This window comes from Lutra lutra, chromosome 14 (genome assembly GCF_902655055.1).
Source record: "Lutra lutra chromosome 14, mLutLut1.2, whole genome shotgun sequence".
In the NCBI taxonomy this organism is placed as follows: domain Eukaryota; kingdom Metazoa; phylum Chordata; class Mammalia; order Carnivora; family Mustelidae; genus Lutra; species Lutra lutra.
In genome coordinates, this window is record NC_062291.1 from 35734456 (window position 1) to 35748675 (window position 14220).

The 14220-nt window shown below is 42.3% G+C and overlaps 1 protein-coding gene across 4 annotated transcripts in view; it reads left to right on the forward strand.

The window, feature by feature from the left end:
• Window positions 1-2094: 2094 nt before the first annotated feature.
• Window positions 2095-14220, forward strand: part of VCL (vinculin) — a 118575-nt gene continuing 106449 nt past the window's right edge. For 3 of the 4 annotated variants that reach the window (XM_047703482.1, XM_047703484.1, XM_047703483.1), the window contains exon 1: window positions 2095-2367. In XM_047703482.1, the coding sequence (XP_047559438.1) occupies window positions 2200-2367 (168 nt within the window). In that variant the 5' untranslated portion in view covers window positions 2095-2199. The remainder of the gene's footprint in view (window positions 2368-14220) is intronic. The other variant, XM_047703485.1, reaches the window with a different exon arrangement.

Consider the following 14220-nt stretch of genomic DNA (forward strand, 5'->3'; position numbering starts at 1 on the left):
CAGGGGGGCACCTGGGTGGCTCAGTGGTTTAAAGCCTCTGCCTTCAGCTCAGGTCATGATCTCAGGGTCCTGGGATCGAGCCCCGCATTGGGCTCTCTGCTTGGCGGCAAGCCTGCTTCCTCCTCTTCCCTCTCTGCCTGCCTCTCTGCCTACTTGTGCTCTCTGTCAAATAAATAAATAAAATCTTTAAAAAAAATACCATTACAGGTTGAGAGAGAGACTGCCAAAGAAAGGAACAAATTTTATATTTTGGAATCTTTTTTTTTTTTTAAGATTTATTTATTTTAGAGAGCAGGGAGGGGCAGAGGAAGAGGGAGAGAGAGAGTCTCTAGCAAACTCTTGATCTCACAACCCTGAGATCAGAACCTGAGCAAAACCAAAGGTTGGATGCTTAATGACTGTGCCACCCAGGTGCCCCTATTTTAGTATTTTTAAAGCAGCTTTCCCTAGATTCCCCAAGGGGATCTATGTTTTCATTTTGCACTGGGTCCCACAAATTGGGTAGCTTGACCCTTGTGAAATTTTGGGTAAACTGCAGAGTTTAGTTTTCTTATCTGTAAAATGAGGGAGAATAAAATAATATATACTGCATATACCTCAATTTGAATAAGGGCTTATACAATGCCTAGAACTTACAGAGTACTAAATAAATGTTAGCTTAAAATAGAGGGATAAAGAATTCCATTGTCTATATGACTATTTTGCCTCTTGCAAAATGTGGGACCTTGAGAAATATTTTCTTTTTTCCCCCTTTTAACAAATGATTTTATTTATTCATTTGAAAGAGAGATAGAATGAGTAGAGGAAGGGTAGAGGGAGTGGGAGAGGGGAAGCAGACACTCCATTAAGCAGGGAGCTGGATGTGGGACTCCATCTCAGGACAATGAGATCATGACCTGAGCCAAAGACAGACGCTTAACCAACTGAGCCACCCAGGCACCTTGACAACTATTTTCATTTGACTTGAAGATCTTCAGCTTGGATGTATTAGTGAAAGTGTTACATCCGCATGGGAAAGCTTGGACAAGAGAGAATGTGAGATGAGGGAGACATTCATAAGATGTACACAAAGTGCACTATGAGAGGATTAGAAATTTGGTCCTATCAAAATGCAAAATGTATATACTTTTTAAATTTTCACTTCCTTTCTAGGTATCTATCCTAGAGAAATACACACGTGCACAATACAGAGACAAGTACAATGATGCTCATGCAGAATTGTTTTTTTAATACTGAAAAACAGAATTCAATCTAAATATCCATTACTAGGAAATTAGTTATATAAATTGTTTGATTTCGTTCACTGGAATACCATGCAGCCACTAAAAAAAGAATGAAGTAGACCTGTATCAATGGTGAAAGATAACTGGGGGATTTTAATTAAGGGGAAAAATATCAAATTCCAGGAAATGTTTAATCCCACTTACTTAGAAATATATATGTACAAGAAAATGAATAGGCAAAAGTCTAGAAGTCTACACACTTAAACTCTTAACAGTGAGTATCTCTGAGGGAGTCGGTGGAACGTGTGTGTGAATGAATGGGATACTCCTGTTTCTCTATACACTTCTATTATTTGAATGTTTTACCAAAAACATTTTCATGTATTACTGAGAAGAAATGGAAAGACTATTTTGAAGGCATTGTGCAAAGGGAAAAGTTGAGGAGGCGGGGCAGAGAGACCTACGGCTCCGTGGTCTCTTGAGACCCCAGCTTCGCTGGAGGTAAGGAGACCCCGCCCCGCTGAGGTGATTCTGCAGAGGGGCGGAGCTCTGCAGAGCCCAAGCGGGAGGTGGCTCCTGGGGGCGGGGCCACTGATTCCAGCCGCACGCTCCGCTCCCACCATGTCCTTATAAGGAGCGCCCCGCGTTAGGACTCCGGAATCCGGTTGCAATCCCTGCGGCGCAGCCCCAATCCCAGGCCCCTCCCTTGGGAATGGGGGCGGGGCGGGGTCTTGGCGGCGAGGTTGCGGGGGCGGAGCATCTCGAAGCAGGACCAATAGGAGTGGCGGCACCGGTTTGAGTGGTGCTGCCATTGGGTGCGGCGACGCGATGGGGGCGGGGCGCCCGCGGGGCTGGTTACGCCGAGGTAAGCCCGGACTCCGTAGTTGCTGCTCGCAGTCTGTCTTTCAGCGGGTTCCCGGCCCCGCCGTTCCCAATTTTCTGTAGCCCGCGGTTCGCCGCCCCGCTAGCCGCCGCGATGCCGGTGTTTCATACGCGCACGATCGAGAGCATCTTGGAGCCGGTGGCGCAGCAGATCTCGCACCTGGTGATCATGCACGAGGAAGGCGAGGTGGACGGCAAAGCCATCCCTGACCTCACCGCGCCCGTGGCCGCCGTGCAGGCGGCCGTCAGCAACCTTGTCCGGGTGAGCGCGCTGGGCCTGGGGTCGGGAGCGGGGTCAGGAGACATCCCAGTGGGTCCCCTTCACCGGCTAGCTCCCTGTGGCTTTGCGCGTGAGCTCTGGAGCCAGATGGTCATGGGTTCGAACGCCGATTCCCCCCACTCTGTGACCTTGAGCGAGCCCCCGAGCTTCTGTGGGCCTCAGTTTCTTCATCTCTAAAATGGGGGCAATCGTAAAAATGCCTGCCTTGCGGGTTTGTTGTGAAGATTCAGCGAGGTGGGTATTTGTAAAGTGCCCAGCGCAGCCTGTGACCCATAGTAGGCGCTCCGTAAATGATAGTTGTTAGGGTGTCTGATGGCCCCTTTCACTCAGCAGGCTGTCGCCCCTCACGTTGACAGCCTTGCTCTCAGATCCTTTTTAGGCCTCCCCAGTCTGGCCTATGAGCTGGCGCGCTCCCCTACGGATTCCCCGCCTTTCCTTCCAGGGATTCTTACTTGAGCCGCGCTGTTCACCTTTCTAGTACTCCTGCCCCTCACCCTGAAACCTGCCTCACCCACCACCCTCCCCCAGTGCTCCCCGAGTCTGGCTCTTTTGTCCACTTGTCTTCCTGGCCACTCGTCTCCCGGGCTCCTCCTTCCTGCCTAGGCATTTCTACTTCGGCTCACACCTCTGGCACTCTCAAACACCGGGTAATTTCTTTATATTTCTTTATGCAGTACTTCATGACCACGAATCCTCTTTCCTCTTTCGTTTCACCTGCCGCCTTTCATTTTATTCCCTCCCGTGGAGATTTCCACCTGGCTTTACCTGCTGTCAAACGGCTTCCGCCCCCTGGGGCCTTTCCAGCCTCGGGGGCCCTCCTCCTCGGCCCCTCCTCCTGGCAGGAAGCAAGATGGAGTGCTGGGAGAGGCCTGTGGAATCTGGGATCTGCGGCCCCTGCCGGAGAGAAGGACGGGGCGTCTCTTCCCCGACCCGCAACTTTCGTGGGTGTCTGAGTGGCCCTTGCAGACCCCTGTAGCCCAGAGCTGTGACTCATAACTTAGGTGGTGCCTAGGGGAGGCGGAGGCTACTCCTGAAATAGGAAAGAGGTGCTGTGACCAGTCTTTTAAAACTCTCCTGACTAATATCACACTTTCTTTCCCACCCTGGGTGGGTGACTCAGACCGCTGCTGCCTGTGAGGGACAACTTTGGAAAAAGTTCATACTGCTCCCCCACCGAGCTGTGTAAATAGTTTGTGTCCGGGTAGTTGGCAGGTTGGGAGGCAACTGTGGGTCTGGGTGGGGCTTGGGTTACTTATCTGATTAGAGCCCTGACTGCACCAGGGGCACTGTAGCTGCTGAAAGTCTTCAGTCTTCCGGGCCCTTCTGAGGCATTTGGAGAGACTGATCATTAGGAAGATGGGGGGAACTCTATTGACCAAATTCTTCTTCTTTCTGTATAGATTTAGAAAGAATTTATTCAGTAAGAATACTGTCTTCATTCAGAACATCTAGTTCTACATTGTTCTTGTTCTTTTTATATCTAATTTTAATCTAAGACTCCAGAGTACATTCTTATGTAGTGTTGTCTAACATGGCTGCATTCCAGGCCTCCATTTTTCAACAAATAGGAAACAATGTAAAGAGGCAGGGTAATAGTGTCCCTCCATGGAGTACTTCAGGAAATGAAATCTTAAAACCACATGTTGCACTTGGAACAGAGCTAGTTTAGTCTAGAGGTTGATATCTGGTTAGGCTATTTAGAGAAAAGTTATTTATGAGCTTCATTGCATGAATTAATAAGAATTGAATGCTGCGTAGGGAGCATTGTAATAAATCAGCAGTTCTCAGGTTGGGCTGTGCATCACAATCACCGGTGGGGCTTTTTAGTAATAAAGATGTCCAACTCCCATCTCAGACTTAACTGTGGAGCTCTTCATGGGGTAGTCAGTCTCAAGGCCTTTTGTATTTTTTAGAAGCTCCATAGGTGGTTGTGATACATGCTTTGTTAGGAAACACTGCGAAGACATTGTGAGACAAATACTAAAGAAATAATGCCAATCAGGAGCTGAAAAAAAATTACGTACAGTTATATTCCAGTACATACAAGAAAAGGGACTTGGGATTGCTGGTAGATCTGAATTAGCTGAGAGAAAGTTGGGAGGATTGTGCTGTTAGTCAATAATGAACAAAGGTACTGGTAAGTCATTTCCAGGTTACAACAAGTATATTGTCTGGAGTAGCTCAGGAAGTAAGTTGGAGAGAAATTAGAGACGAAGTCAGTGTATGACATATGGGCACTTTAACAGAAGGCCTTATCCAATAAGATGAACAAAGACAGTGGGAGGGGAGAGGGGTTGAGAATAGTGTTTCAGGGAGACTGTATAGGTTGTGTTCTCTGGAGGCCAGACGACCTGCCCACTGCTTGAAATTCTCAATGCCAATTGTGGCCCTTATATATGTTACTGAATATTGTGATGAATTATGTACATGTGTCAAGTTCCCAACTAGGTTGTGTCTGGAGAACAGGCCTCATTTGATATTTCTTTGTGTGCTCCCCGGTTCCTCCCCTCAACCCTGGCACACATGATGGCCCAATAAGTATTGCTGAAGGAAAGAGGGAACTGTGGGAGGCGAGATAAATTAGGAGACCTTTTGAACTGGTTGGTCATGAATATAATGAGGCCCTGGACTTTGGATATGGCAGGGAAAATGGAGAAGGAATTAATTAGAAATATAGTAGAGGAATTGTTAATAGAACTTGATGATAGAACTCTCAGGTTTTGGGGTGCCTGGGTGGCTCAGTGGGTTAAAGCCTCTGCCTTCAGCTTGGGTCATGATCCCAGGGTCCTGGGATTGAGCCTCACATCGGGCTCTCTGCTTAGCAGGGAGCCTGCTTCTTCCTATCTCTCTCTGCCTACTTGTGATCTATGTCTGTCAAATAAATAAATAAAATCTTAAAAAAAAATAAGAACTCTCAGGTTTTGCTAGGAAAAAATGTGGTGTTATTATAAAATAAGGAAACCGATTTTTGAACGAATATTATGGAACTTACATAATTCAGGTTTCTTTCAGTTACCTTGGGAGGTTATATTTTTATTCCAGTGCTTCTGTTTGAGAATTTCTCTCAGATTATTTACATACCTATGTCAAGTTAGTCAAGAAAATTTCATCTGCAGTGGGCTTTCCATTAGCCCTACTATTTTATGTGCCATTCTTGAGTCTAAATGAGCTTTGGATATTTCCAAAATTAAAGTTTACCAGATGAAGATGAAATTGTCAATTGTTAAGCATCGTCCTTCCTTTACCAAATAGGTATTTATTGAGACCCCCTTTTAATGTCAAAGCAGTGTAGGATTCTGGGCAAAATAAGTACAATACTGGACTGAAAGGGCTAAGCGACTGTAAGGAAGTGAAGTACCCTGGAAGTTCAGAGGATGGTAGGATACTTTTGAGGGGAGAATCCAGAAGGCTATATGGAGGATGTAACATTTGAGACAGGTGGGATTTGATTTAAAGACGAGGTAAGAAAGGCATTATAAGCAGAAAGAACTACCCAGACAAAGGCATCGAATTATTGAGCATCTGAGGACCGCGTTTTGACTTAAGGCATCAGTCAGGTGACTACTTTTGGAGGGGCAAGACTCCTTTGGATTTACAACTTCATGTGTATTTGCTAAACAAATGTAGTCTGGTCACTTAACGCACACATCTTATTGCAATGCAGTCATCACTTTGACCGCACACTTAGGGAGGAGTAGGATGGGAAATTATTCACGTGTCCTTTTTTCAACTCAGGACTCAATCCTGAACAAGACCATTTTTTAAAAAACAGTTTTTTTGAGATATAATTCACATACCATACAATTTCCCTATTTAAAGTAGACAATTAAGTGTTCTTTTTGTTTTGTTTTTTAAATACATTGACAGAGTTGTGCCACCATCACTACAATATAATTTTAGGAAGTTTGTTTCCCCTCACAGAGAATCCTCATACCCGAGTCTCACAGTCTCTCCCATCCCCCACCTTCCCAGTCCTAGGCAACCACCAGTCTACTGTCCGTCTCTGTGGATTTGCCTATTCTGGACATTTTATGTTAATGCAGTCATAAAACATGTGTCTTTCGTGTCTGACTTCTTTCACTTTGCATGTTTTCAAGGTTCATCCAGGGGGTCATATAGTATGTATCAGAACTTCATTCCTTTATGTTGCTGAATAATATTCCATTATATGGAATAAGGCCATTTTAAATACAGAGAGTGATTCTAATGTAATAATAAAACAAGGAAGGGGAGCTAAGAGAAAGAAGGAAAAACAGAGGAAGGGTAAGAAGTTCCAAGGGTGAGATTCTGTGAGCAGTGTGAAAAAGTCAGAAGTCTTAGACTGCCTGCTTGTAGCGTGGTATATACATTTTTCTTTTTTTTTTTCTATTGAAGTGACCCATGGCCATCTGTCAGTCTTTGTAACCCTATAGTTGTAGTAGTTTTATTAATGGGGCTTCAGACCCTTTGCCTTCTCCATTGCATCTGAGGGCATGTGTTGTAACTTCTCCTTGGGCTCATGAAACATTTATTTTGGGAGTTTTTGTGGCCTTGACTTTTATGAGCCTCACCCATATATCATACCCTCTTGAGACCAGCTCTGGTACAAATAGCAGCATTGTCTTTAACCTGAAGATGGGGAAGATTGTTCTGCTCTTAAAAAGAGATCAGCAATTAATTTTGTCATTTGTAAATGATCGATATTAGCATCTGAAATTATTTTTGCTCTAATTTTTTTTTTCTTGGTTGATGTTAGATATTTTTCAGTTAAAATAAATAACAACAGGGCACCTTGCTGGGCTCAGTTGGAAGAGCATATGACTCTTGATCTTAGGGTTGTAGAGTTTGAACCCCATGTTGCTCCTAGAGATTACTTAGGGGAAAATATATATATATATATTTTTAAGATTTTTATTTATTCCTTTGACAGAAAGAGAAAGATCACAAGTAGGCAGAGCAGCAGGCAGAGAGAGAAGTGGGGAAGCAGCCTTCCTGCTGAGCAGAGAGTCAGCTGTGGGGCTCAATCCCAGGACCCTGAGATCATGACCTGAGCCAAAGGCACAGGCTTAACCCACTGAGCCACTCAGGCGCCCTGGAAAAAAAAAAAAAAAATCTTAAGAAATAAATAAATAAAATAAATAACAACAATGGTGATAGGCCTCTGGGTGATTTTTTTTTTCTTTTTAATATTTTTCTGTATTTTCCAGTTTTTAAAATGAACATATTTCTACATTAAGGAAAAAAGTAATCAAGTGAATACAAAGAACATTTGTATAATCCTTTATAGTTAATAAAACACTTTCATCTACACTATCATAGTAATCCTTTAAGGTAGATATTGTGATGGTCCCAGTTTTACAGATGAGGATATTGTAGGTTAGGGAATTTAAGTAATCTGCCCTCAGTGGCGCAGCTAGTTAGTCAGAGAGCTTGAACCCAAACTCTGTTTCTCTTACTCTGTACCCTTTGCTTTCTCTACTGCACTATTCTGTGTCCAATTAGAGCAAAGCTGTTAAATATCAGTGGAAGCTTTCCACCTAGAATTTGAAGCAACAAGAATGCTGTTAGTCATAGAGTTTCCATGTGACCTGGGCCTGGCACAATTACCTGTTAAAAGCCTGGCTTTGGCAAGGCCTGCACGAAGGGTCCATATATGAAAAGAATGGTATGAAGGTAGGGTTCTGTTTCACAGCAACATTTCCATTTTGCAGCTTTTCTTTAGAAAAAAAACGTAAGAGTAGCTACAGATCAGCAAAGAAGTATTTATGCCTGCAAAACAGATAAAGGCTTTTTATAGTATATATGGCTGCTCAGCTCGAAAGCCTCTTAGAACTAATAGTATTTAAAGTACTTTTATAGGATTTCTGTATTTACATAGTATTTAAGGTAGGTTTGTGGATTCCTTGGGCAATCATGAAGTTTCATTTGAAAAATGAAAACCTTGAATCAAAAGAGATAAATGAATGACTCAGATTGTGAACTTTGTTCTAATAATACTTAACATTTACTCATGTGATTGAGAGAACAGAAGAGTTTTGAAGATAATAATGTTTCTACAACCATCTTTTTAATTTTAGTAGGGCCCTAATTTAAATATTTGTTTAGGGGCGCCTGGATAGCACAGCTGGTTAAGCATCTGCCTTTGGTTTAGGCCATTATCTGGGGTCCTAGAATCCAGCTCCACGTCCTTTTTGGGCTCCCTGCTCAGTGGGGAGTTGGCTTCTCCCTCTCCCTCTGCCTCTCCTGCTTGCCTGTGTGTGTGTGTACTCTCTCTCTCTCAAATAAAATCTTTAAAAAAATATTTGTTTATATATCTGCACAGTAGAAAGTTGGGCTTTTCCAAAGTTGTTTTATAAATAGCACTGGTATAACTCTAAGAGGACAGAATAAAAGTTGGAGTAAAAGTCTTGTTGGTATTAAGCACAGTATCTTAAGTTGCATCCTTCTGTTACAGTCCAGGAATAAGGGCAGCATTAAAGCAACTACTTTTTTTTTTTGAAGATTTTATTTATTTATTTGACAGAGAGAGTCAGCAAGAGAGTGATCACAAGCAGGGGGCGTGGGAGAGGGAGAAGCAGGCTTCCCTACTGATCAGGAAGCCTGATGTGGGGCTTGATCCTGGGATCATGGACCCTGGGATCATGACCTGAGCTGAAGGCAGACACTTAATAACTGAGCCACCCAGGTGCCCCTAAAACAACTACTTTTATGGGGATGGGAACTATTTGGATTTTAATATTTTTTGTATATTTGTTAAAAAAGGAGTTTGATCAGGGCGCCTGGGTGGCTCAGTGGGTTAAAGCCTCTGCCTTTGGCTCAGGTCATGATCCCAGGGTCCTGCGATCGAGCCCCGCATTGGGCTCTCTGCTCAGCGGGGAGCCTGCTTCCTCCTCTCTCTCTGCCTGCCTCTCTGCCTACTTGTAATCTCTGTCTGTCAAATAAAAAAATAAAATCTTTTAAAAAAAAAAAGGAGTTTGATCATTTCAGATACTTATTTAATTACTGGTCATTTATACACATATAAAATGCTTATGCTTTACATGTATCACAACTAAGAGGGTTTTATTATTCCTTTTTTTTTTTTTTTTTTTACTGCAGCTCAGCATAGCATGTATACATGGTCTGGTAATATTTGCCATACTTGGTCAGGGTTTGTTTTCTCTGCTTCATTGTAGTTTCCTCAGTGTCAGGGACCACATCTTTTGTGTTCATTACTTAATTTCCAGTGCCTGGCTGTGACCATAGTGGTACAATGCGATTTTTTTTTTTTTTAACTAAGTGAACATATATATAGTATTTATTTTTTATGTGCAGAATACTGTAATAGAAATTTTGTGCAATGAATACTTTTCTTCTCCAGCTTTTAAACATCTGATACAGCTGAATTTGAACACTCTAATTGAATTTATTATGGGCTGTGTCTGAAACAAATATATATACTAAGAGGAAAGCATGAATGGCTAACTGCCCATTGGTTGAGATAACAAAAGTGTTCAGGCTATTTTGGGTTGTGGTTCTCTGTCTCAGAGTGCTTTCAACTATGCAGGCCACCTTCTAAATTCATAAATGAGAATATGTTGCTATCTGAAAGAGACATTGAGATCTTGCATTCTTTTAACATTGGAAGTTACTTTTTTTTTTTTTTTAAAGATTTTATTTATTCATTTGACAGAGATCACAAGCAGGCAGAGAGGCAGGCAGAGAGAGAGAGAGAGAGAGGGAGAGGAGGAAGCAGGCTCCCCACTGAGCAGAGAGCCCGATGCGGGGCTCGATCCCAGGACACTGAGATCATGACCTGAGCTGAAGGCAGAGGCTTTAACCCACTGAGCCACCCAGGCGCCCCTAGAAGTTACTTTTTAAAATTTAACAATTTAGACCAGGTGTTGATACATTATTTGGAGTCCTGCTGGTTACAGTGTGGTAGCATATTGTGAGTCCTGAATTCTTCATTAAAAGATCCTCACTTCCTTGAACTATATGGAGACAAAGATTATCATAAAGTTGAACTGTCTCTTTTTTGCTTTTTGACTGATCTGGCCCAGCCTTTTCATTGAACCTTGTGTCATGGTCATGACAGTGGGGTACATTTTTACCTAATAAACCTGCATTAGAGCAGTATCAAAAGAGGTCTTCGTCCTTAATCAGCAAATGTTAGTGATCAGCTGGTATCGCAGCAGGATTTCTTTCTAGAATAATCCTACATGCTCAGTATTCTTGCCGAGGAAGGGTCATTCGGTTACTTCATGTTGTTTTGGAGCAGGTCTGCCCTTAAACCTTCCCATATAGACAGGACTAGAAGGAGAAAATATAGATTTCAGCCTTGACTTTGTAAGCTTCAGCAGCCTTCAGTTCTGTATATCTAGTATAAATACATCAAAGGGAGGTTTAAAGAGTAAAGTTTGACTATGTAATAAGACTCTGAAACACCCAGAGAAGAAAGTGAATGTATTGGAGGATGAGAGGTACTCCCTTAAAAAAAAAAAAAAACAAAAAAAAACAAACCTTTTTTAAAAAAGACAGTCTTCTGCTCCATAACCATTACGAATGAAAACTAAGTTCTAAAATGGTTGTAAAAGACAGAGAAGCAAACACTTTGATCATTCAAAACTTATGTTATCTGAAAAAAAACAAAAAAAAAAAACAAAAAAAACTTATGTTATCTGAACTTAATTCTGTTTTTTCTTTTTTAAAAAAGATTTATTATTTATTTATTTATTTGAGAGAGAGTGGGGGTAGGGGCAGAGGGAGACGGAGAGAGAATCCTCAAGCTGACTCCCTGCTGAGCCAAGAGCCCTGTGTGGGGCTCAATCCCTTGGCCCTGAGATCATGACCTGAGCTGAAACCAAGAGCTGCCCGCTTAACCGACTGAGCCACCCAGGGCCCTCTCCCCCTGTTCAGTTTTTCTTAGTAATTTACAAAAAGATTTATTAGGGAAGGAGGTTGAGATTAATATGTAGGTACCAGGGGGCTGCCTGGGGGGTTGAGTTGTTAGGCATCTGCCTTTGGCTCAGGTCATGATCCCAGGGTCCTGGGATGGAGCCCAGCATCGGGCTCCCTGCTCAACGGGAAGCCTGCTTCTCCCTCTCCCCACTCCCCCTGCTCGTGTTCCCTCTCTCGCTGTCTCTCTCTCTCTGTCAAATAAATAAAATAAAATCTTTAAAAAAAATATGTAGGTACTGAATTTTTTCACTGTATGTTATCATAATTGAAGTTTTATAACCTTCACATAGTAATATAAATAATATTGAACTGTATACTATTATCATGCTGAGCCTTCATATAGTCTTCCAAAAGGAACAACATTTTTCTTATTACAAAAGTATTGCATTTTCATTGTTGAAATTTAGAAAATCTGTCTTCTCTCAGTTTTCTCAGCCTTTTCAGTCTGTTTGAACTTGACTTGTCTTACTCTCTCATTTCCTTTTCTCTCTACTCCCAACCAATTTGTGTTTCCCTGGATATGAATACAAACTAAACTATATATAGATGCACCAGTTCTTATCCTTTTTCACTATTTAAAAAAACCCCAAGCCCTTTAAATTACTTTCCCATTTAAGAATTTGCAAAGAGGGGTGCCTGGGTGGCTCAGTGGGTTGAGCCTCTGCCTTCGGCTCAGGTCATGGTCTCGGGGTCCTGGGATCGAGCCCCGCATCGGGCTCTCTGCTCAGCAGAGAGTCTGCTTCCCTCTCTCTCTCTCTTTGCCTGCCGCTCTGCCTACTCGTGATCCTCTCTCTGTCAAGTAAATAAATAAAATCTTTAAAAAAAAAATTTTACAGGGGTGCCTGCGTGGCTCAGTGGGTTAAAGCCTCTGCCTTCAGCTCAGGTCATGATCCCAGGGTAGTGGGATCGAGCCCCGCATCAGGCTCTCTGCTCGGCAGGGAGTCTGCTTCCCTTCCTCTCTCTCTGCCTGCTTCTCTGCCTCCGTGTGATCTCTGTCTGTCAAATAAATAAATAAAAATCTTAAAAAAAAAATTTACAAAGAAAAGTGAGGAAACAGTCTGATACAATATCCCAAGACTTTGTCCTATGCTATTTAAGGAGTCATAATGTACTTAGCTAACTGCTTGTTTCAGTAAATATGGAATGAGATGACTTCAAAATAATAGGCTCGGTCCTAATCTAATCTAGGTTAGATTAGAATTTCTAATCTGGACATGCTTGTTAAAGATATGGGGGCTTTAGTATGATTAAGTCTATTTAGGTATGTGCATTATGTGCAGACAGAGAGATAGAATATGACAGTAATGAATGAAAGGGGACTTGGATAATTATACTCAGGAAGTTGGGGATTTGTTGCCTTCTTTCCAGTTCCTTGTAGATTTTGTGTCCTCGTATGCTGGATCATTAGTCTTTGATGATTGATTTGTGACTTTTCTTTCCATTTACCCCCACTCCCTCAGGGTATCTCTGTTTTAGACTGTTGGTTTCTGGAGGGCAAGCACTGGGCTATATTCTTGATATTTCCAGTGCTGTTCTTATCCTAGTCCCTTGCTCATGGTATTCCTTCCATAGGTGTGTTGTGCTTTGATACTTGCTATCCCAGCTAGTCATTCTGATGAGGATAGCTCACTATCTCTTGCCTCCTTTGGAAGGCATGGTGATTCTCTTTTCCTGCCCTGCCGTGTTGTTATATACGAGAAACAAAGATTCGTAAATGATGTTATATTGTGTGGTTACATATTTGGACTTTTAAAGATTATTTATTTATTTGTTTATTTGACAGATAGAGATCACAAGTAGGCAGAAAGGCAGGGGGGGTGGGGTGGGGTAGGGTGGAGCAGGCTCCCTGCTGAGCAGAGAGCTGCTGTGGGGCTCAATCCCAGGACCTGAGCTGAAAGCAGAGGCTTTAACCCACTGAGCCAGCCAGGTGCCCCTATTTGGACTTTTAGAGTCCAAAAAATTTTATGTCACTTCTGTTAGGAGTCAGCTCATTGGGTTGGTGTGATTGTGGGATGTATGTGTGTACAGAGGATGAGAGGTAGTGAATCTTAGAAGTAAAAATGTTATACAAATACTGTTAAGTTACAGAAAATAGAATCTTTGGCCCTTAGAGAATTTCCCACCGATAAGATTTCCAGTTGAATGACTTTTAAGAGGAAAGTGGCTGAATTTCAATGTAGTTGGCCACAATCCAAGTAAAAGTCATTCCTTCTTTTGAAATAAGTTTAACTTATTCCTATAAGTAAGCTTTCTGTGAAGAAAGAGAAATAGCACATTTGTTCTTAGAGTTGGGAGGTGAGGGACCTCTATTATCTAGCTCCCGATATTTCAAGCCTTCTTTCGTTCTCCAGCCCATCTCTGAAGAACTGGCTCATCTTTTATCTGTAAGGTAGACAACATGTTTTTATTCATACAATTAAAGTAGATAAGGATATATGAATGGGGAAGTAATTCTTAAAATAGGAAAAAATTGAGACTACTAACACGTAAATTTCTTCTTCTTTTCTTTTTTTTTTTAAAGTCTTTTCCTGTGACCTGAAATTACATGTACGACTTAGGGTCTTTTTTTTTTTTTTTTTTTTCCAAAGATTTTATTTATTTATTTGACAGAGAGAGATCACAAGGAGGCAAAGAGGCAGACAGAGAGAGGGGGAAGTGGCTCCCTGCTGAACAGAGAGCCCAATGTGGGGCTCGATCCCAGGACCCTGGGACCATGACCTGAGCTGAAGGCAGAGGCTTTAACCCACTGAGCCACCCAGGTGCCCCAACACGTAAATTTCTTATCTTACAGCTCTTCTCCCCAAATGGCAGACTTAGTCATCAGACCCTTGCTATGCACATTGCTAGGTGTTCTGAATGATGGTGGGATATTATATAAGATGTGGTCTCTGGCCTCAGGTTGTTAAAATACAGATG